Source organism: Mauremys reevesii, linkage group 2, assembly GCF_016161935.1.
Source record: "Mauremys reevesii isolate NIE-2019 linkage group 2, ASM1616193v1, whole genome shotgun sequence".
In the NCBI taxonomy this organism is placed as follows: Eukaryota; Metazoa; Chordata; order Testudines; family Geoemydidae; genus Mauremys; species Mauremys reevesii.
Window position 1 is genome coordinate 286,554,812 of NC_052624.1, and position 21,451 is coordinate 286,576,262.

Below are 21,451 nucleotides of genomic sequence, written 5' to 3' on the forward strand. Positions count from 1 at the left end.
AGAGACACAGAGACAATAATACTATTTCACTCAAGTATCATCATAAATGTTAATATTCCTCTTTTGATCTTTGAATTAAAACTATAGCAATAGACAAGACTTGTTTGCTTGCATCACAAGACCTGAGCAAACATCTCCCCTTCTACCTCTAACAATGCAGACTTGCATTTCAAAGCTCTAGTCATTTACATATCTTCCTAACCGTCCTCAAGGTTCACCCATGGGTCAGGTCAGTCTATGAGTTAATTAACTCTTTCTGTTCCTGTCATCTTTCAATGAGATATTGTATCACAGTCATAACGTCACACGCGTCCCCGCTCCTCCGCCTCCTCCCCAGAGCGCCCCACGTCCCCGCTCCTCCGCCTCCCTGAGCGCCCGCGCCCCGCCTCCGCCTCCCTGAGCGCCACGCCCCCGCCTCCGCCTCCCTGAGCGCCCGCCCCCGCCTCTCCGCCTCCCTCCCTGAGCGCCCGCCCCCGCCTCCGCCTCCCTGAGCGCCGCGCCCCGCCTCCGCCTCCTCCCTGAGCGCCGCCCCCGCCTCCGCCTCCTCCCTGAGCGCGCCATGTCCCCGCCTCCGCCTCCCTGAGCCCGCCATGTCCCCGCCTCCGCCTCCTCCCTGAGCGCCCCGCCCCCGCCTCCGCCTCCCTGAGCGCCCGCGCCCCCGCCTCCGCCTCCTCCCTGAGCGCACGCGCCCCCGCCTCCGCCTCCCTCCCTGAGCGCGCGTGTCCCCGCCTCTCCTCCTCCCATGAGCGCCCGCGCCCCGCTCCTCCGCCTCCTCCTGAGCGCGCGCCCCCGCCTCCGCCTCCTCCCTGAGCGCCCGCGCCCCGCCTCCGCCTCCCTCCCTGAGCGCCCGCGCCCCGCTCCTCCGCCTCTCCCGTGAGCGCCCGCCCCTGCTCCTCCGCCTCCCTCCCTGAGCGCCCGCATCCCCGCCTCCGCCTCCCTGAGCGCCCGCATCCCCGCCTCCGCCTCCCTCCCGAGCGCCCCGCGCCCCGCCTCCGCCTCCTCCCTGAGCGCGCGCGCCCCGCTCTCCTCTCCCATGAGCGCCCGCGCCCCGCTCCTCCGCCTCCTCCTGAGCGCGCGCCCCGCTCCTCCGCCTCCCCTGAGCGCCCGCGCCCCCGCCTCCGCCTCCCCTGAGCGCGCCCCGCTCCTCCGCCTCCCGCCTCCGCCTCCCAGAGCGCCGCCCCGCCTCCGCCTCCCTCCTGAGCGCCCGCGCCCCGCCTCCTCCGCCTCCCTCCTGAGCGCCCGCGCCCCGCCTCCGCCTCCTCCTGAGCACGCCGCGCCCCGCCTCCGCCTCCTCCCTGAGCGCCCACGCCCCCGCCTCCGCCTCCCTCCTGAGCGCCGCGCCCCGCCTCCGCCTCCTCCTGAGCGCCCGCGCCCCGCCTCCGCCTCCCTCCTGAGCGCCGCGCCCCGCTCCTCAGCCTCCCTGCCCTGAGCGCCCGCGCCCCTCCGCCTCTCCTGAGCGCCCGCCCCTCGCCTCCGCCTCTCCCGTGAGCGCCCGCCTCCCGCCTCCGCCTCTCCTGAGCGCGTGTGCCCGCCTCCCTACCTCCCATGAGCGCCCACGCCCCCGCTCCTCCTCCTCCCTGAGCGCCCACGCCCCCGCCTCCGCCTCCTCCCTGAGCGCGCCGCGCCCTCCCCGCCTCCGCCTCCCTGAGCGCGCGTCCCCGCCTCCTCCGCCTCCTCCCTGAGCGCCCGCGTCCCCGCCTCCGCCTCCCGTGAGCGCCCGCCTCCCGCCTCCGCCTCCTCCCTGAGCGCGCGTGTCCCCGCCTCCGCCTCCCTCGAGCGCCGCGCCCCGCCTCCGCCTCCCCTGAGCGCCCGCCCCCGCCTCCGCCTCCCCCTGAGCGCGCCCCGCCCCGCCTCCGCCTCCTCCTGAGCGCCCGCGTCCCCGCCTCCGCCTCCTCCCTGAGCGCGCCCCCGCTCCTCCGCCTCCCTCCTGAGCGCCGCCCCGCTCCTCCGCCTCCTCCTGAGCGCCCGCGCCCCCGCCTCCGCCTCCCTGAGCGCCCGCCCCGCTCTCCGCCTCCCTCCTGAGCGCCCGCCCCCGCCTCCGCCTCCTCCCTGAGCGCGCGTCCCCGCCTCCGCCTCCCTGAGCGCCGCGCCCCGCCTCCGCCTCCCTGAGCGCCCGCGTCCCCGCCTCCGCCTCCCTCCCTGAGCGCCCGCCCCGCCTCCGCCTCTCCCTGAGCGCCCGCGTCCCGCCTCCGCCTCCCTGAGCGCCCGCCCCCGCCTCCGCCTCCCTGAGCGCCGCCCCCGCCTCCGCCTCCTCCTGAGCGCCCGCGTCCCGCTCCTCCGCCTCCCTCCCCTGAGCGCGCCCCGCTCCTCCGCCTCCCTGAGCGCTGCCCGCCTCCTCCGCCTCCCTCCCTGAGCGCCGCGCCCCCGCCTCCGCCTCCTCCCGAGCGCCCGCGTCCCGCTCCTCCGCCTCCTCCCTGAGCGCACCGCCCCCGCCTCCGCCTCCTCCCTGAGCGCCCGTGTCCCCCGCCTCCGCCTCCCATGAGCGCCCGCGCCCCCGCCTCCGCCTCCCTCCTGAGCGCGCGCCCCGCCTCCGCCTCTCCCTGAGCGCCGCCCCGCTCCTCCGCTCCCTCCCTGAGCGCGCTGCCTCCTCCGCCTCCCGTGAGCGCCCGCCTCCTGCCTCCGCCTCCCTGAGCGCCCGCATCCCCGCCTCCGCCTCCCTCCTGAGCGCCCGCATCCCCGCCTCCGCCTCCTCCCGAGCGCCGCCCCGCCTCCGCCTCCCTGAGCGCGCCGCCCCCGCCTCCGCCTCCCTCCCCTGAGTGCCCAGCGTCCCTGCTCCTCTGCCTCCCTCCCCTGAGCGCGCCGCGTCCCCGCTCCTCCGCCTCCTCCCCAGAGCGCCCCGCGTCCCCGCTCCTCCGCCACCCTCCCCTGAGCGTGCCATGTCCCCGCTCCTCTGCCTACTTCCCAGCGCTTGCCACCGCCAAACAGCGGTAGAAAGCTCCGGCTGGGAGGAGTGGGAACATGGCGCGCTCAGGGGAGGAGGTGGGGCTGGGGCAGGGATTTGGGGAAGGGGTTGGGATGGGGCGGGGGGGACAGTGGGGGGGTCAAGCACCCACTGGTGCCAGAAGCAGTTGGCGCCTATGCTCCCAGCCCCAACACTTTCTGCTTCTGGGAGCCTCGGCCTATTGGTCCATGCTGGTCTGGCTGAGGTTTGGGGACAGGCCACCCCAGGGCTCTCTTGCTGTGTAATCCTGGCTGGCTCTGCAAGCTGTGTGGGGCAGGGGCTGAGGCTGGGGCAGGGGCTGGGGCTGGGGCAGGGGCTGGGGCAGGGGCTGGGGCTGGATGGGTGGGACCTTATGGGCACATTCCCTGAACTGCAACAACAGCCCAGAGAGCATGGGCTGGGGCGGAAGCTGTCCCAAGCCCAGCCAGGACCCCACAGGGTCTGGTCATACCCTCCCAGCCCTGAGTTTTAGGGGGCTCCTCAGCCCCCCCCATCCCTGCCTGACCCACGGCCTTGCTCCAACATCCCTGAAGAGCCTGGCCCCCTGACTGAATGTGGGCAGAGCAGGGCCTAGGCACAGCATCACCCCGCTGGGGGCTCTGCAGGCGATGCCCCCCCGGGGGGTGCTGAGGGCAATGTGGCTTCACCCCGTCGGCGGCTCTGCGGGCGGCACGGTGGCCAGGCCCAGGACACCCCTTCACTCTCGTTTTCTGATTGCAGGGGTCTCTCCGCCCGGTGGGCGCCCGAACCCAGGGGACACGCTCTCCTGCAGCGCAGCCCAGGGGCGGCATCTCCAGCCAGGCCAGGCGCATGGCGGCTGCTGCAGCTGGCGCGCCGGAGCTGGGAGGATCGAGCGAGACACCTGCTGGGCCAAGGTCTGGCCGAGCCTGACCCGTCCCCAGGTGCCCCGGCAGCAGGAGGCGGCGGCAGTGGACAGCGACGGCAGGGGCGCCAAGCCATGCCCATGCCAAGCAGCGCTGCCCTGCGGCCTGGGGGCACCGTCACGCTCTGCAGACAGCCTGGACAGCTGTGGGTTCTCCACTGCCACCTCGTCCCTCAGCACCCCCAGCCTCTGCGAGGGCAAAGGCAGGGCAGATGAGAGGGCTCTGGCCTCTGCCCCAGACCTGGGGGGCTCAGCGGAGGAAACCATCAGCTCCATGCTGGGCTGCTGCGCCATCAGCCTCGGGGCAGCAGCCCTGCCCCTCGGCATCGACAGATCCCCCACTTCCAACAGCACCGCGGCGCAGCTGCTGGAGGAGTTCCTGACCCAGAAGGCCCGAGCGACAGACCTGGCCGCCCTGCCTGCCAGCACGGACGGAGGTAGCCCCCCAGGGCAGGGGGACGTCCTGCACAGAGCCTGCTGCCCCAGCCACCCCACCGCCTCCACCTCTCTGCAGCAGCTGTGGCACCACAACCACCGCTTCCAGCAGGCTATGGCACGCTTTGAGAGCGGCACAGAGGCCTGTGGCTGGCAGAGCGAGCTGGGCCAGCTGCCGGCCAGAGAGACCAGGCAGGCGTGGGGCGCAGGGGGCACACAGCACTGCAGCCGTAGCGGGGAAGCCAGGCGGGCCGAGCCACGTCCGCCCCACCGCAGCATGGCATGGGACTCTGCTGTGTGCAATGCCAGGGGCCCTCCCTTCCACGCCACAGGCCTGCCCATGGGACACGGGTGCTGTGCCACCGTTGAAGTCGTGGGCAGGAGACCTCGACAGGACCAGGGCCGAGGCTGGAGCTCTGCATTTCACTGCTGCTGCCGCAAGCCCTGCAGCGACCGTGCCAGCCCCCGCCCAGCCTGGGAACCCCAGCGCGACGGCAGAGGCACCCAGGCGACCAGGGGGAGCCACAGGGAAATGGGAGGCACCCCCGAATGGACTGAGACGTGTCCCAGCGACCTGCCCGCCACGTACCTCAGCCACCACACGGTGCAGGCAGCGCTGAGACGGGCACACTCGAGCCACAGCACCCTGTGCCTCCATGCCCATAACACAGGCTCCTGGGCCAGCACCTCCTGCTCTGACCACGCGCCAGGGAGCCCCTGCCAGGCAACCAGCAGAGCTGCCACGAGGCCCCGCCCAGGAGACTGCTATGCCCCCCTCTGGCCTGGCAGGAGCTGCCCTTGGGAACCAGAGCCCATGATGACCCCCCAGACCCCCCAGGTAGATGGGGAGGGGACTCACAGCTCACACTGGCTTCAATGGGGTCCCCTCACGCACAGAGTCCTGCCTCCCCCTGGAGGGTCCCCGACCTTGGCCCCTGCCCCCTAGCTCCCAGCCCCCTTGGTGCAGGTGGGGATCTGGAGCAGTGCCGAGAGAGCTCTGGGGCTGGGAGCAGACTCTCCGTACACCCCCCTAGTCACTAGCCGGGGGGCGTTCCTAGGCTGGGGGGGGGGGCTCCAGGCCTGCATCCGGGCTGGGCTGGGGATGCTGCAGCAGCATGGAGGGACAGACACACACATGCTCTGGGGCCTGGCCATGCAGCCCCTCCCCCCAGCTCTGCTCAGTGACATCACAGCCTAGTGCATGTGACATCATAGTGACTGCCATGGTGATGTCACAGGACTCCTCCCATGGGGCCTGGCTGAGGGGTCTCCAGGGCCAGAGTGGGGCAGGGGCAGGGCGTGTGCTCCACTAGCCGGTGGGCGGCTGGCCCTGCTGGGCGGGCAGAGCTGGGTCGTGCCAGGCAGGCTGGGGGGCGCGAAGGCTGCTGGGAGCAGGGGGTGACTCCTTGGGCCTGGGGAGCAGGGACAGGGCCCGGGGCAAAGGTTTCTCAGCTCCGCTGGAGCACCTAGGGCCAGGCCGGTGGCAGCCCCCCACTTTCTCCTAGCCTAGTCCTGGGGAGGGAGGGGGCAGCCCCTCCCTGTAGACTGGGGGAGCGACTGGGGAGGCAGCTCTGGCTGCAGTGGGGACAGTTGCCAACACCCCTGCCCTGCCTCTGCCCTGAGGCCCCGACCCTGCTCCCTCCTTCCCCCTCCCTCCCTCCCTTTCACTGGGCCTGGGGCAGGGGCTCTGGGTGCGGGCTCCAGGTGGGGGCAGAAACGAGGGCTCCAGGCTGCAGCAGGGGTTGGGGGCGGTGAGGGCTCCGGCTAGGGGTGTGGGCTGTAGGGTGGGGCTGGGGATGAGGGGTTTGGGGTGCAAGAGGGGGTTGGTGGGGGGGGCACAGGCTCTGGGAGGGAGTTTGGGTGGAGGAGGGGACTCCAGTCTGGGGCTGGGGTTGGGGTGTGGGAGGGGGTTCGGGGTCCTGGCAGCGCTTACGGCGGCTCCCGGGAAGTGGCGCCAGGTCCCTGCAGCCCCTAGGCCATGGGCAGCCAGGGAGGCTCCGCACGCTGCTTTCGCCCCTGCAGGCACCACCCCCGCAGCTCCCATTGGTCATGGTTCCTGGCCAATGGGCACTGTGGAGCCAGCACTGGGGGCGGGGGCAGCGTGCTCCACTCTCACCCAGCCAGGCAGCCAGTGAAGACAAGCACCAGGGATGGGGCCCCTGAAGCATTAGGGATCCCAAAGCTTATCAGCCCCTGGCCAGGCCTGGAGCCTACGGGGGCACCAAGCCTCAGGCTGGGGCAGCCACGGAGCAGCGCAGCACAGAGCTGGCAGCACTCAGCAGGCTCTGCCCTGCCCTGGGCCGACCCACCTGGCCCCATGCTGGAGCAGGGCCAGCTCCATGGGCCGCCCTAGGGAGCCGGCTCTCGGCACCCGGCAGCCCCTCAGGGCAGGTGGACGCTGCTGCCCTCGGCCCAGGGCTCCCCTGAGGTGCCAGCCTGGCTCGCCAGGCCTGGGGGCAGCTGGTGCCCTGGCTCCCTCTGGGCTGAGCCCTCCCTTTGTCTCTCCTCACTGGCCACAGCCTGGCCCCAGGAAGCTGAGCTGCAGCGACACAGACCCTGCCGAGAGCCCGGAAGACGACTGCACTTGCACCTACTGCATGAAACGGTGCCAGCCGGGCCGGTGCCCGGGGGCCTGGAGCCAGAGCCACCCCCCGCTGGGCGGGGACGAGCAGGACTCAGAGCACGGCTGCAAGCGGGACCCCAGGAGGGAGCGGGGCAGGGACCAGGGATGGGACGGGGTGGGTGGCAGGGACCAGGGACGGGCGGGGAAACGGGACAGGGACCAGGGATGGGCAGGGGAGCGGCGCAGGGACCAGGGATGGGACGGGGACCAGGGACGGGCGGGGGAGCGGGGCAGGGACCAGGGACGGGCCAGGGATGCACGGCAAAGGGCCGGGGAGCAAGGGAGGGCCCCAGAACAGCGCAGAGCCTGGCCCAGGGAGCAGCAGGGGGTCTGGCCCAAGGAGTTGGCTGGGGGCCCCGGGCAGGGCCGTGAGAACAGGGTGTGGCTCATTGCCAAGACCTTTGAGCGGCGAGCACAGCGCGAGGCTGCGCGAGCCAAGAGGGAGCGGAGGGCTCAGGAACACAGGGCTCTGAGGGCCCCAGGCAGCCCGGGCAGGGAGCCCCGGGGCCCCAGGGGCCGTTCCCAAGAGCCCAAGAGAGGCACCGCCCAGGTCAAAGACTCCAGGCTGCAAACTCCCCCGAGCCGGGCTGTCGCCAGGGCCCATCCGCCGGGGCCACCCCACCCCAGGAGGGAAGCCAGAGCCCAGTGGAGGGACGGGCACCTCAGCTCCTGGCTGTGAGAGCAGGGGGGAAGGCACCGGTGGAGCTGGGGGGAGCGCTGCAGGCTGCGGGCGCTGCAGGCTGGCAGGGTGGGGAGGGAGCTGGGGATGGTGCTGCAGGCCGGCGGGGGGTGTGGGGAGCAGCGGGGGAGAAGGGGGGGCGCTGAAGGCTGGTGGAGTACGGGACGGAGCTGGGGAGGGTGCTGCAGGCCGGTGGAGTGCGGGACGGAGCTGGGGATGGTGCTGCAGGCCAGCGGGGGGTGTGGGGAGCAGCAGGGGAGGAGGGCACCATGGGGCAGGAAGCGTTGGTGGAGGTGCACAGGGAGGGGAGACGCTGGGTCATCCCAGGCACATTAAAGCCCTGCTGACGGCTGAGCTAAGAGCTGAGGATTTGCTCTGAACAGAAAGATGCGCCTCCCCTCTACAGGCTGCCCACCCCCAGGCGGTGCCCTGCTCTGTCCCCCCCAGGGACCGGCCCAGACCTGCTGCTGCCCCCAGGGCTCATTCTCCTTGCCTTGGCGCTGGACGCGAGCACCGCTGGTACGCTGGTGCCTGCCCCCCACGCGTGGGTCAGTGCCAGCTCGGGGTCAGCTCCCCAGACTGGCCTGTGCCGTGGGTTGCTCAGCTGAGCGGCACAGGGGCCAGGGGCATCCGCACTGCCTGGGGGCTGAGCCTGGCCACAACGCTCCGCCAGCCCTGCATCATTGGCCCTCACAGCGCCGGAGCCCCGAGTCTCACCTTCCGGCCAGGACTGGCCCCACCGGCCCCTGCTTCCTCTCCCGGCCCCGGGCACACAGCCAGCCTGGCACAGGCCTCCGTGCTGCTCAAAGGGGGCCAGGGGCTCTGCTCAGAGCTCATTTCCAGCTCCCCCCAGCGTGGCTGGTGCTGAGCAGGGATGGGCCAGGGAGCTGTGGGCTCCTCCGCTCTGCCCCAGCCCTGCAGCTGCCCCCCACCTGCCTGCTCCTGACTCTTCTCCAGAATGCCCCCCCACACACACCTTTACACAGATTTACAGCGGATGGGCAGGCTCAAACCTGTACCCAGACTCCCCAGCAGTGCCCCAGTCCCTGTGCCTACAAAGGCGACCCCCCCAGCCCGGAGCTGGGTGCCCCCGGCACTCACTGGGTCCTCACACATTCAGGGCCGGCGGAGACACTGGGCCCGTCAGCAGCGATGGGACCAGCGGGGAGCTGCAGCCCCTTCGCCACACGCTGCCTTTCTGAGCCCCCTGGAAAGGCCTGAAGGAGCATCCATCACCTGCCCTCCCCGCAGCGCCTCCCCTGCCCAGCCAGCCGAGCTCCTCACCCCTCAGCCTGTGTCTCCCAGGCCATCACTGCTTCCTAGGGTTACCAGGTGTCCGGTTTTCGACTGGAACGCCCTGTCCAAAAGGGACCCTGGCAGCCATTAATGGTCCGATTGGGGGGCTGGCAGGCTCTGCGAGGCTCCTGGAAGCAGCCGTGTCCCTCTGGCTTCAAGGTAAAGGGGTGACCACAGGGGCACCGCGCACTGCCCCCGCCCCGTGCGCCGGCTCCACAGCTCCCACTGGCTGGGAACCATGGCCAATGGGAGCTGCAGGGGCAACGCCTGCAGGTGAGTGCAGCGCTCACAGCCCCCTGGCCCCTCTGCCTAGGAGTCGGACATACCGGCTGCTTCCGGGAGCCACCTGAGGTAATCGCCGCCCGGAGCCCAGACCCCGCACCCCCTCCCACACCCCAACCCCCTGCCCCAGCCCAGAGCCCCCTCCTGCACCCCAAACCCCTCATCCTCAGCCCCACCCCAGAGCCCGTTCCCCAACCCCTTGCTCCAGCCTGGTGAAAATGACGAGGGTGGGGGGATGGAGTGAGCGGGGGCAGAGCCTCGGAGAAGGGGGCAGGCAGGGGTGTTCGGTTTTATGCGATTTAAAAGTTGGCAGCCCTACTGCTTCCCTGTGCCCTCCCCTGCGCTCCAGGCCTTTCCAAGGCAGTCACCCAGGCCAGCCAACCACCCTCACTCCCTCCCAGGCCCAGAGGAGAAATTAACCCCGTCACACTCCGTGGGTGGCAACAGACAATGAGTGGGGAAACCGAGTCACATTTTTCATGAAAATATTAGACATTTCCCCTTTGTTCCCAGCACTGTTCATACAGTTTGAGGCCAGAGGGGATCAGACCATTTAGTGTGACCTGCATAGCACAGCTCAGAGACACCCTCCCACCAGCATCTTCTGAACTGAGCCCAGTGACCAAAGCATCTTCCAGAACGGTGGCCAGGCCGGATCTGGAGACATCAAGAGCTGGAGAGTGGAGCTAACAGTGTGTCCCATTTCCCTGTGCCTGGCTCCACCTGGTGCTGCCTTTCTCTCCTTAATGCTGGGGATTTCCTCCCCAGGAAGATACTGGATGTGACGAACTGGGAATGTTCTGAATGTTTGCTCTGAATACTGTGTTGGTGCCTCAGTGTCCCCTCTGCAGTTCTTAAGTATCTAGGTGGTGGGATCAGGGGGTGTGATTGCTGCAGAGCAAAGGGCCAGTGCACCTAAATGCCTGGCACTCTGTCTCCTAGCAACTGATGGCCTGGGCCCCTCCTCTGCAAAGGTGCCAACTGAAGGTGTTGGAGACAAAGAGATCAGGTGACCTCCTGGCCCGGGGAAGGGGCTGAGCAGAGGAGGAGGGGCTGGAGGGGGTTTCAGTCTGGAGCTGGCGGGGGACGAGGAGTGAAGTGCAGATGTGGGGGTCTGGCTTGCTGGGCCCCAGAATGGACCCAGCCGAGGGGTCCCATTCTCTGTACCCACAAGCTCTGTGTTAGACCCTGTTCCTGTCATCAAATAAACCTCTGTGTTACTGGCTGGCTGAGAGTCACGTCTGACTGCAGAGTGGGGGGCAGGACCCTGTGGCCCCCCCCCGGACCCCACTGGGGGGACTCGCTATGGGAAGCGCACGGAGGGGCAGGGGATGCTGAATGCTCCAAGGAGAGACCCAGGAGGTGAAGCCGTGGGAGCTTCTTGCCCTGCAGACAGGCTGCTCCGAGGGAGAGGAGGCTCCCCAGAGTCCTGCCTGGCTTGGTGGGGAGCAGTTCCAGAGCAGCGCCCGGGGACTCCATGACACTGACACACGGAAATTACATCATCTCACAGCCGCTGTGTAACCCGTCTGCCAGGTGGAGCTGGCAGCAACCAGGGCCAGGTTCAATATCTAGGGGCTCCTTTCCATCGATACAACACAGACCCAGCTCGAGCCCCCACCCAGGAACCTGGGGAAATTACACAGCACCCCTGGGTGCCTTGGAGAGGCAGTACTTCCCCACTTGCAAGCACAGAGTCTGAGTGTACAAAAGAAACATTCATGAAAGGAGAGAAGTCACCTGACATTAATTAGGGAAAACACCACAAGCAGGACTCATAAACATAAACTGTGAGCAGGACACCCACCGCAGAGTGCATGAGGCAGAGTCGTCTTCTGCCTCACGTTCTTGAGTTCTACAACCAAAAGTTCCTTTACCGTGCCCCCCTCTGCTCCCTCACCACACCCCACTCACAGTGGCTGTCCTTGGTCAGTGAGGACCCTGGGTTCAGAGATGCATCTGTGTGAGTTCCCCTCCCACTGGGAAGAAGGCACCTGGCTTGTTTCACCATCTGAGTACTTCCTCTGTTCCTCACTGCCTGGGTGCCCCTCCAGCCGCTGTTCCTTGCCACCTGTGGGTGCCCCACCAGACACTGTTCCTCACCGCCTGGCCACCCTGCCAGCCACTGTTCCTTGCCACCTGTGGGTGCCTCCTACCTTCAAAGAGACACATAGACAATAATACTATTTCACTCAAGTATCATCATAAATGTTAATATTCCTTTTTTGATCTTTGAATTAAAGCCATAGCGATAGACAAGCCTTGTTTGCTCAGGGCTTGGGATGTCAGCAAACATCTCCCCTTCTACCTCTACCAATGCCAGCTGCATTCCAAAGCTCTGTTCATTTACATATTTTCCTAACCAGTCTCTAAAGTTCGGCCCTGGGTCAAGTTAGTCTGTCAGTTAATTAACTTTTTCTGGCCTTGTCACCTTCCAATGAGATATTATATCACACTCCTAACGTCACATCCCCAATGCAAAATTGATACAGGAAGGGATGGACACAAACATCGCTGACTGCATCCCAAGAGCTCCCCATCCTGGGTTCGGTCTCACACAGCTGGTGTTGGGTTAGAGGCCGTACCAGTGTATAACAGAAATGGTTTATCAAAGTCATGTTCCATAACATGATTGAATCTCTTTACAAACTCAAGGTAAAACTTGGTTAGAACAATGGCTGATTGGATCTGCTCTTGCAGCATGGTCCCTGTATGTCTCACGTGATATTGCCAAGAGCTACAGAACAGAGCTACTTTATCCATACAAGCTCTGGCCAATGTTTGGAACCCAATTAACATCAAGTCAATGTAGATACCGTCAAACCTCGCAATAACGCCCCCCACCATAATGCAAAATCGCATATAACGCGATCAGAGGTTGGCTTCCCTTTAAGGCACAATACAGCACTGTACCAGTGGTCCCAACACCATGGCAGGGGAGAGAAGCTGCAGCCCGCGCCTGCTGGGGACAGAGAGCACCGGCGCCCGCAGCCCTGGAGTTCTCTGTCCCCGGCAGGCGGGGCCGCGGCTCCTCTCCCCTGCGGGGCACTAGGCGGCGCACATCAATGCACCGCGTTGGGGACCACTGACAAACTGACTGGTTTGAAACCCCGCTATACCGTGACCCGCATTTAGCACGATGGAAGTTTATGGACCCCAAACATCGCATTATAGTGGGGTTTCACTGCACTAATGTTGTCCATAGTACAGGAATCTTGGCATTTAGCCATGCAAGCAATATGGTAGTGTGCCTCAGTTTCCCTTTTCATACAGCACATCAGGTCTGGACTGTCTTTTCCCCTGTGAAAAGTTCCAAGACTGTTTACAGGCACTAACTGTGAAACATCAGCATTACAAGGCCTTTTAACATAAAGCGTGTTCTCATGTCTCCCTATCAACGTGTTCAAGGGATTTTCCAGAACATTAGGCACATTGTACATTCTTACAGTTCTTGGTAACAGCAACACATTAGTTACAAAAATCACTCTCAGCAATAACAACAAATCCATTGCAAGTGTCCATCTACAATCATGTTTGTCATGCCACACCCTTGGCTCAATACCATTGGGGTTTGGGCCTTTTAGGGTTACTCTATGGCTTCCCTTTGCAAAATTAAGTTTTCTTCTTCTTCCTTGTCCTGAAGGATATAACCTGATTTCTCTTGCTTAACAGAATTCACTGGCTGATGGGGTGGGCTCTCGGTGCTAACAGCTATTAGCAAGTCTTTCTTCTCCCTGCCAGCCAGGTAATTTGCATCAACACAGACACTAGCTTTTAACTTCTTAGGGCTGGTCCACACTAAGAAGCAGGGTCGAACTAGGGTACGCAAATTCAGCTACATGAATAGCATAGCTGAATTCGAAGTACCCTAGTTTGAACTACTCACCCGTCCAGACGCCGCGGAATCGAAGTCCGCGGCTCCAAGGTCGACTCCGCCACCGCCTTTTGCAGTGGTGGAGTACCGGAGTTCGAACTATCGCTTCCGGAGTTCGAACTATCGCGTCCAGATTAGACGCGATAGTTTGAACTCCGAGAAGTCGAACTCACCACGTCAACCCGGCTCATAAGTGTAGACTAGCCCTTAGCTGCTACCAATTCCAAGACTGGACTCTGTCTTACAGAGATACCACACAAATCCAGAGGGTCTGAGGGTGAGAGTTTGCTTGCTCTCCCCTGCCTCCTCAAGCATTTAGCCATAAAACTATTCTGCTCTGAAACACCAGTAACCAACTCTTTCCTTGGACCCTGAAGCACAGACTGCTCCCTCCCAGAATCAGCCTGGAGACAGTCCTGTCCCAACACCATTGTCTTCCCAACAAGCTGTTCAAGCACAGCCCCTTGGTTATAGAGCTGCTCAACTTTCTTAACAGCTTTTACTCCATCTGAGACCTTTTCAAAGCTGCCCACACTGGATCTTTCAAAAGGAAAGTCAGCGGGGATCCATTCACAACAGAAAATTTCTGGCTGTTAGGAACTGAAACTTTCTTGATTAAATCACTTTCACACCCTTTAGCTGCAGTAAACTGCTTGCACAGATTACCATGAGGATTCCTTTCCCTATAAGCAGCAAAGAATCCTGTGGCACCTTATAGACTAACAGACATTTTGCAGCATGAGCTTTCGTGGGTGAATACCCACTTCGTCGGATGCAAGTAGTGGAAATTTTCCCTATGAGCTTTTCTAAGCAGCAATTCACCCCTCTCAGAAATTCTGCCCTTACATGCTTCACCTAGGGCTTGCTTTAAAGGAACACTTCCCTGAGCAACCACAGACTCTTTCTGGGTCTCACTTACATTTAGAATCAACTCTGGACCATCAGGCAGATTCCTACACAATCCCCTTTCAGGCAAACTCATAGACTTCATAGTCAAAAGGTCAGAAGCCTTCTCCTTCTTGCTGCAAGTTTCCCAACTGTCAGTAGGTAACACAGTTAAATCACTTTCATGCTCTCCTTGTGCCCTGGCTAGGGTATCACCCTGATCAGACAGAGCTGCTACACCCTTTTCCAACCACACATTAGCAACAGGCAAAATACAAGCACCAGAATTGTCTGGTCTCTGGGATTTTGCTAAGACACTAACTGGATACACCCTAGTCACAGGGCCATTCTCCCCAGCAGACACAAACTCAGGACCATTCCCTTCCTGGGCTTTAGTTGAATCCAGAACCAACTCTGAGACAACTGCACTATTCTCCACCCTCCCAGGCTGAAAGGCCCCTTCTGTCTGCTCCACAGACACAGAAGAGCCGGAGACACATTCTCCTCTACCAGACACACAGCTTGGGATCTCCTTTCCCTTGTCCCAGCACACAGGGCTGTTCACAGACAACTCCTTGGAGACCGAGGTAGCTCCCAGCTCCCTCCGTAGGCAAGTCAATACCCCTGAGAGACACAGGCACATTCCCTTCACTGTCACATTTTCCCACACAGGTAACAGCTAAGGGATAGGGACACTCATCTTCCACTGTCCTTGGCTTTGTCTAGTCATCAGTTTGGGAAGACATCAGCTCACAAGGTCGCCTCGGCCCATCCAAACTTTCCTTGCCTTCCTCAGCTAGCGCTTCAACCTGACTATCCACTTTAATCTGCTCCAGAGAAACATTTTCTTGACCAATTAGTTCTGTCTGTGCTTGATCTAATTTCAGATTCACTTCTGAGACATTAGACCAGAGGTCGGCAGCCTTTCAGAAGTGCTGAGCCGAGTCTTCATTTATTCACTCTCAGTTAAGGTTTTACGTGCTGATAATACCCTATAACGTTTTTTAGAAGCAGCAAAGAGTCCTGTGGCACCTTATAGACCAGGGGTAGGCAGCCTATGGCACAATTGCCGAAGGCGGCACATGAGCTGATTTTCAGTGGCACTCACACTGCCCGGGTCCTGGCCACCGGTCCGGGGGGCTCTGCATTTTTATTTAATTTTAAATGAAGCTTCTTAAACATTTTAAAAACCTTATTTACTTTACATACAACAATAGTTTAGTTTTATATTATAGACTTATAGAAAGAAACCTTCAAAGAACATTAAAATGTATCACTGGCATGTGAAACCTTAAATGAGAGTGAATAAAGGAAGACTCGGCACAGCACTGCTGAAACGTTGCCGACCCCTGTTATAGACTAACAGAGATATTGGAGCATGAGCTTTCGTGGGTGAAGACCCACTTCATCGGATTAGAAGGTCTCTCTCGGTCTATATTATATAACTGAACTATTGTCATATGTAAAATAAACAAGGTTTTCAAAATGTTTAAGAAGCTTCATTTAAAATTAAATTAAAATGCAGATCTTACGCCGCTGGCCTGCTCAGCCTGCTGCCGGCCTGGGGTTCTGTTCACCTAGGCCAGCAACAGGCTGAGTGGGACCGGTGGCCAGGACCCTGGCTGGCAATGGGCCGGCGGCCAGAACCTGGGTTCTGCCCTCAGTGGCGGAGGGGAGTGGGGTCCAGTGACCTGGGGTGGGGAAAGAGGCGCGACCCAGCTGTTCCCAGGGTCCAGCAGGCGGCGAGCCGCAGCCCCCGGGCTCGGGCTGTGGGATGTGGCCTGCCCCAGTACAGAGCCAAGCTCATCCCGGTACTGGAGCTCCAGCCCCGGGGCAGCCTGCCTGAATCCAGGGACCGGGGCCGGCCGTGCTCGGGGCGGGCGGGCAGACGGCACAGCTGGGACCCTTCCCCACTTACAGGCCTCGCGGGCGCTGCAGCTCCTGTGGGGCCGGGTCCCTCTTCCTGCCCCCGCCGGCGGGGCCGCTTCTGGGGTCACTCAGACTCCACGGACACCAGGTAGCGGCATGGACAGGCTAACCCGGAAACAATCTCCCGCCAGAAGTGACGGAGGTCAGGAAAGCATGTGCAAATGCCGGCGGGAGGGGCAGAGAGGAGCAGGCTGCGCTGGGCAGGATTTTTAATGCACGCTGCTGCCTGCCGGGGTCCCGGCCACCATCCCTGCTCAGCCCAGCAGGCAGCAGCGTGCCATTAAAAATCAGCTCACGTGCCATCTTTAGCACGTGTGCCATAGGTTGCCGACCCCTTCATTAGACAGACATTCAGAAACTTCATTCACAGACAAACAGCTATTTCCCACCAGGTTAGAGTCCCCCTCCCCGGTCATAGCATAATGGGTTAAATACCGAAAACTGCTCAGAGTAATACAAGTATCAGAGGGGGAGCCGTGTTAGTCTGGATCTGTAAAAGCAGCAAAGAATCCTGTGGCACCTTATAGACTAACAGACGTTTTGCAGCATGAGCTTTCGTGGGTGAATACCCACTTCGTCGGATGACACCTCAACTGCTAGAAGAGGGCCTCATCCTCCCTGATTGAACTAACCTCGTTATCTCTAGCCTGCTTCTTGCTTGCATATATATACACTTGCCCCTGGAAATTTCCACTACATGCATCCGACGAAGTGGGTATTCACCCACGAAAGCTCATGCTCTAAAACTTCTGTTAGTCTCATAGAATCATAGATTATGATCATCTAGTCTGACCTCCTGCAAGATGCAGGCCACATAAGCCGATCCACCCACTCCTGAAATAATTCTCTCCCTTGACTCTGCTGTTGAATGCTCCAAATCATGATTTAAAGACTTCAAGAAGCAGATAATCCACCAGCAAGTGATCCCTGCCCCATGCTTCGGAGGAAGGCGAAAAACCTCCAGGGCCACTGCCAATCTACCCTGGAGGAAAATTCCTTCCCGATCCCAAATATGGCGATCAGCTGAACCCCGAACATGCGGGCAAGACTCTCCAGCCAGACCCTCTGGAAAAAGGCTAACAATATCCTATCATTGACCCTTTGTACTAATTACCATTGTGGCATGTTATTGACCTATTGACTAAATCCGTTATCCTATCATACCATCCCCTCCATAAACTTAATCTAGCTTAATCTTAAAGTCATGGAGGTCCTTCGCCCTTACTGTTTCCCTCAGTAGGCTGTTCCAGAATTGCACTCCTCTGATGGTTAGAAACCTTCGTCTAATTTCAAGCCTAAATTTCCTGACTGACAATTTATATCCGTTTGTCCTTGTGTCCACATTAGCACTGAGCTGAAATAATTCCTCTCCCTCCCTGGTATTTATCCCTCTGATATATTTAAAGAGTGCAATCATATCTCCTCTTATCCTTCTTTTGGTTAAGGAAAACAAACCGAGCTCCTCAAGTCTCCTTTCATACGACAGGCTTTCCATTCCTCGGATCATTCTAGTGGCCCTTCTTTGTACCCATTCCAGTTTGAATTCATCCTTCTTAAACATGGGAGACCAAAACTGCACACAGTATTCCAGATGAGGTCTTACCAACGCCTCATATAACAGGACTAGCACCTCCTTATCTCTACTAGAAATACAATGCATCCCAAGACCGCATTAGCTTTTTTAGCGGCCACATCACATTGCCTACTCATAGTCATCCTACTATCAACCAGGACTCCTAGGTCCTTCTCCTCCTCCGTTACTTCCAACTGGTGCGTCCCCAGCTTATAACTAAAATTCTTGTTAGTCATCCCTAAATGCATAACCTTACACTTCTCACTATTGTATTTCATCCTGTTACTAATACTCCAGTTTACAAGGTCATCCAAATCTCCCTGGAGGATATCCCGATCCTTTTCCGAATTGGCAATACCTCCCAACTTGGTGTCATCCGCAAACTTTATCAGCCCACTCCTACTTTTGGTTCCGAGGTCAGCGATAAATAGATTGAATAAAATCGGACCCAAAACCGAACCTTGAGGAACTCCACTGGTAACCCCCCTCCAACCCGACAGATCACCCTTCAATACGACCCTCTGCAGTCTCCCCTTTAACCAGCTCCTTATCCACCTCTGGATTTTCATTTCAATCCCCATCTTTTCCAATTTAACCAGTAATTCCTCATGCGGTACCGTATCAAACGCCTTACTGAAATCAAGATATATTAGATCCACCGCATTTCCCTTATCTAAAAAATCTGTTACTTTCTCAAAGAAGGAGATCAGGTTGGTTTGGCACGATCTACCTTTCGTAAAACCATGCTGTAATTTGTCCCAGTTGCCATCGGCCTCAAGGTCCATAACCACTCTCTCCTTTAAAAATTTTTCCATGACTTTGCATACTACAGATGTTAAACTATAACATCTATAAGGTGCCACAGGATTCTTTGCTGCTTTTACAGAGTAATACAGACGCTCCCCGACTTACGCAAGTGTTCCGTTCCGGAACACCTTGTGTAACTCGAATTTTGTGTAAGTTGGAAACGTTTACCCAACCATGACACAAAAAACAACCAACCAAAACTTTCTAGCTTACGGAACTTTTTCCGTAAGTGCGGATTTGCGCAAGTTGGCTTTGCATAACCCGGGGAGCGTCTCTACAGCATCCCAACATTGTATCATCTTGAAAGTCCTGTTTATTACAGTTTCTGCTGTTCTTCCCTTGCTTTTTTGACTTGGAGCCTAAGTCTGGCACCCCTCTCCTCAGCAGCTCCATACGCCCCCTCCAAGGCCTTTCCTCTCTCTCAGCGGCCTTCTTCTTTCTTTCATCAGCTTTTCTTTTTAATTCAACATTCCTTTCTTTGGCTTCTCTCTCTTTCAGCAGCTTCCCCTCCTCCCCCCACCCCAATTCAGCCATTCTTTCTTTCGCTTCTTTTTCTAATTCAACATTCTTTTGCTTTTCCAGCAATCCAGTGTCTGCTAGTTTCTGTTCACGCTCAAGTTGCAGTTTACTTGCTGCCTTTTGCATGCTACTTGCTATTCTGCAGCTTCTGTAGCATCGGGTAAGGGCCGTGCTCCTGCCCCCTGATCACTGGCCGTTAACAGATCTCTCAGTTCTTGATTTGTAGCGTCTTTCTAAAGTTTATCCCCTTTTCTGAGCACAAATCTTCCAGGGCTTTTTTGTCAAGACCTCATATGCTCTTTGCTCACCCATTGCAACTGCTCCTTAACCAACCAAACTCTCAATACCACAATTCCAATGTGGATAGCGTGGGGTTCTGACCCAAAGTTTAATTGACCTGGTTCTGTGGATCCTGCTGACTACGCCACTGTGACAGGTGCTGCCTTTGGTGGAACACGACTGAGAGAATCAATTCAGGACAAATCACTTAACACGGGGCAGTTACAGCCCCAGGCTGGGGTTTTTCCACCTCTAAGGCACCAAACCAGCCAGCCAGAGAGGACTTTGGTCTCACCCCACTGGCTAACCACAAGTCACACAAGCAATTCCCTTAGACACAGGGGTGGCTCCAGGCACCAACGCACCAAGCACGTGCCTGGGACAGCAAGTCAGGGGGTGGGGGTGGCCTGCGGTCATCGTGAGGGCGGCAGTCAGGCAGCCTTCGGGGGCATGCCTGTGGGAGATCCGCCAGTCCTGCGGCTTCAGCAGCAATTCAGTGGCAGGTACACCAAAGGCGCAGGACCGGCGGACCCCCTGCAAACATGCCGCCAAATCCGCGGGACTGGGGCGGACCTCCGAAGGCCGCCTGACTGCCACACTTGGAGCGGTAAAAAATATAGAGCCACCTCTGCTTAGACACTCCAGTTTGCCAGTATCCCCACCAGTGCCACTCGTTATGGGGACAAATGTTTATGAAAACCAACACCCCAGTAAAAGAAAAAGGTTCTCCGGATCCCAAAGGACCAAGCCCCAGACCCAGGTCAATATACACATCAGATCTTACCCACAAATCACGCTGTTGCCAATCCTTTAGAATCTAAAATCTAAAAGTTTATTCATAAGAGCTAAAATTGGTTAAATGAAATCAATTACATCCAGTAATGACAAAGTTCTTGGTTCAGGCTTGTAGCAGTGATGGAATAAACTGCAGGCTCAAATCAAGTCTCTGGAGTATGTCCACAGCTGGGATGGGTCATTCAGTCCTTTGTACAGAGCTTCAGTTTGTAGCAAGGTTTCTCCAGAGGTCAGAAGCAGGATTGAAGACAAGATGGAGGGGCTTTCAGAGCCTTTTATATTCTCTGCCCGTGGAAGGATCCCTTTGTTCTTACTGTGGAAAATCACAGCAGCAAGATGGAGTCTGGAGTCACATGGGCAAGTCACATGTCCATGCATGACTCAGTTTGCAGGCCAACGCCATTGTTTACATGTTAGTTTGAACCTTCCCAGGAAAGCTCAGATGTGGATTGGAGTCTCCCAAAGTTCATTGTCAGTGAAGTGTTTCTCGATTGGGCACTTACGGAGAATAGCCCCTTCTCAAGCTGACCAAATGCTTCACTGAGGCTACTTAGAATCAAAACACATTGAGATACAAGTACAGAGCCAATATTCATAATGTCAACTACAGAAATGATACACACATACAGGCAGCCTAATCATACCCAGCACATCATGACCTTTCCATAGACACCTTACTGGACGTCCTTTGTACAAGATTTGGTGCAAATATATAACAGTGGTTGCAACAATGATCTATACGGTCATAGTTTATGTCAATAATGTCACACCTGCTCCCATGGCACCGGGGACCAGGTGATGCTCCTCATCCCCGTGAGGAGGAACAAGCTACCTGGGACGGCCCCTTCAAGGTCATCGGACAGGTAAACGAGGTGAACTATGTGGTGGAACTGTCCAGCCGGGCTCACCGCCGCCGGGTGCACCATGTCAACAGGATGAAGTCGTACTGGGGCAGGGAGAAGTTGGTATGGGCTGTGTGTGGGCAGTGGGAGGAGAAGGGAGAGGATCCCTGGTCGGCCTCCTTCCTGAGACGGGAGCCAGCCTCTCGCTGGAATCAATTCCCCTCTCAAACCAGCTAATCCCTGCCCAGCAGGCAGAGATCAGAGAGGTGCTGCATTTGTACCAGCAGCTGTTTTCCAACCAACCTGGGCTCACTAACCTGGCTGTTCACCAGGTGGAGAGGGGAGCCAACCCTCCCATCAGGTGTTCCCCCTTCAGGGTCACTGGGAAATCAGCCCAGGACCTGGAGAGAGAGGTCGGGGACATGCTGGCTTTAGGGGTGATCCAGCCGTCCGCCAGCCCCTGGGCCTCACCCATGGTGCTGGCCCCCATGAAGGACGGGTCAATCCAGTTCAGTGTGGACTATTGGAAGCTCAATGCCATCACCGTGTCCGATGCCCACCCCATGCCTAGGACTGATGAGATCCTAGAGAAGTTGGGGGGCGCCCGGTACCTCACTACCATGGATCTTACCAAAGGCTACTGGCAGGTGCCTTTGGACCCGGAGGCCAGGATGAAGTCTGCCTGCACCACCCCAATAGGGCTCTTCGAGTTCCTGGTCCTGCCTTTCGGTCTCAAGGGGGCACCTGACACCTGCCAGCGTCGGGTGGACAAATTACTAAGGGGGACGGAGGACTTTGCTCTGGCGTAA

The 21,451-nt window shown here is 59.5% G+C and overlaps 1 protein-coding gene across 1 annotated transcript in view; it reads left to right on the forward strand.

Moving 5' to 3' along the window:
- LOC120397350 overlaps window positions 1-21,451 on the forward strand; it is a 40,280-nt gene extending 18,829 nt beyond the window's left edge. Inside the window, exons 2-5 of the mRNA XM_039523042.1 lie at window positions 3,662-5,097; window positions 6,779-6,997; window positions 20,619-20,765; window positions 21,137-21,451. Of these exons, the coding sequence (XP_039378976.1) occupies window positions 3,662-5,097; window positions 6,779-6,997; window positions 20,619-20,765; window positions 21,137-21,451 (2,117 nt within the window). The remainder of the gene's footprint in view (window positions 1-3,661; window positions 5,098-6,778; window positions 6,998-20,618; window positions 20,766-21,136) is intronic.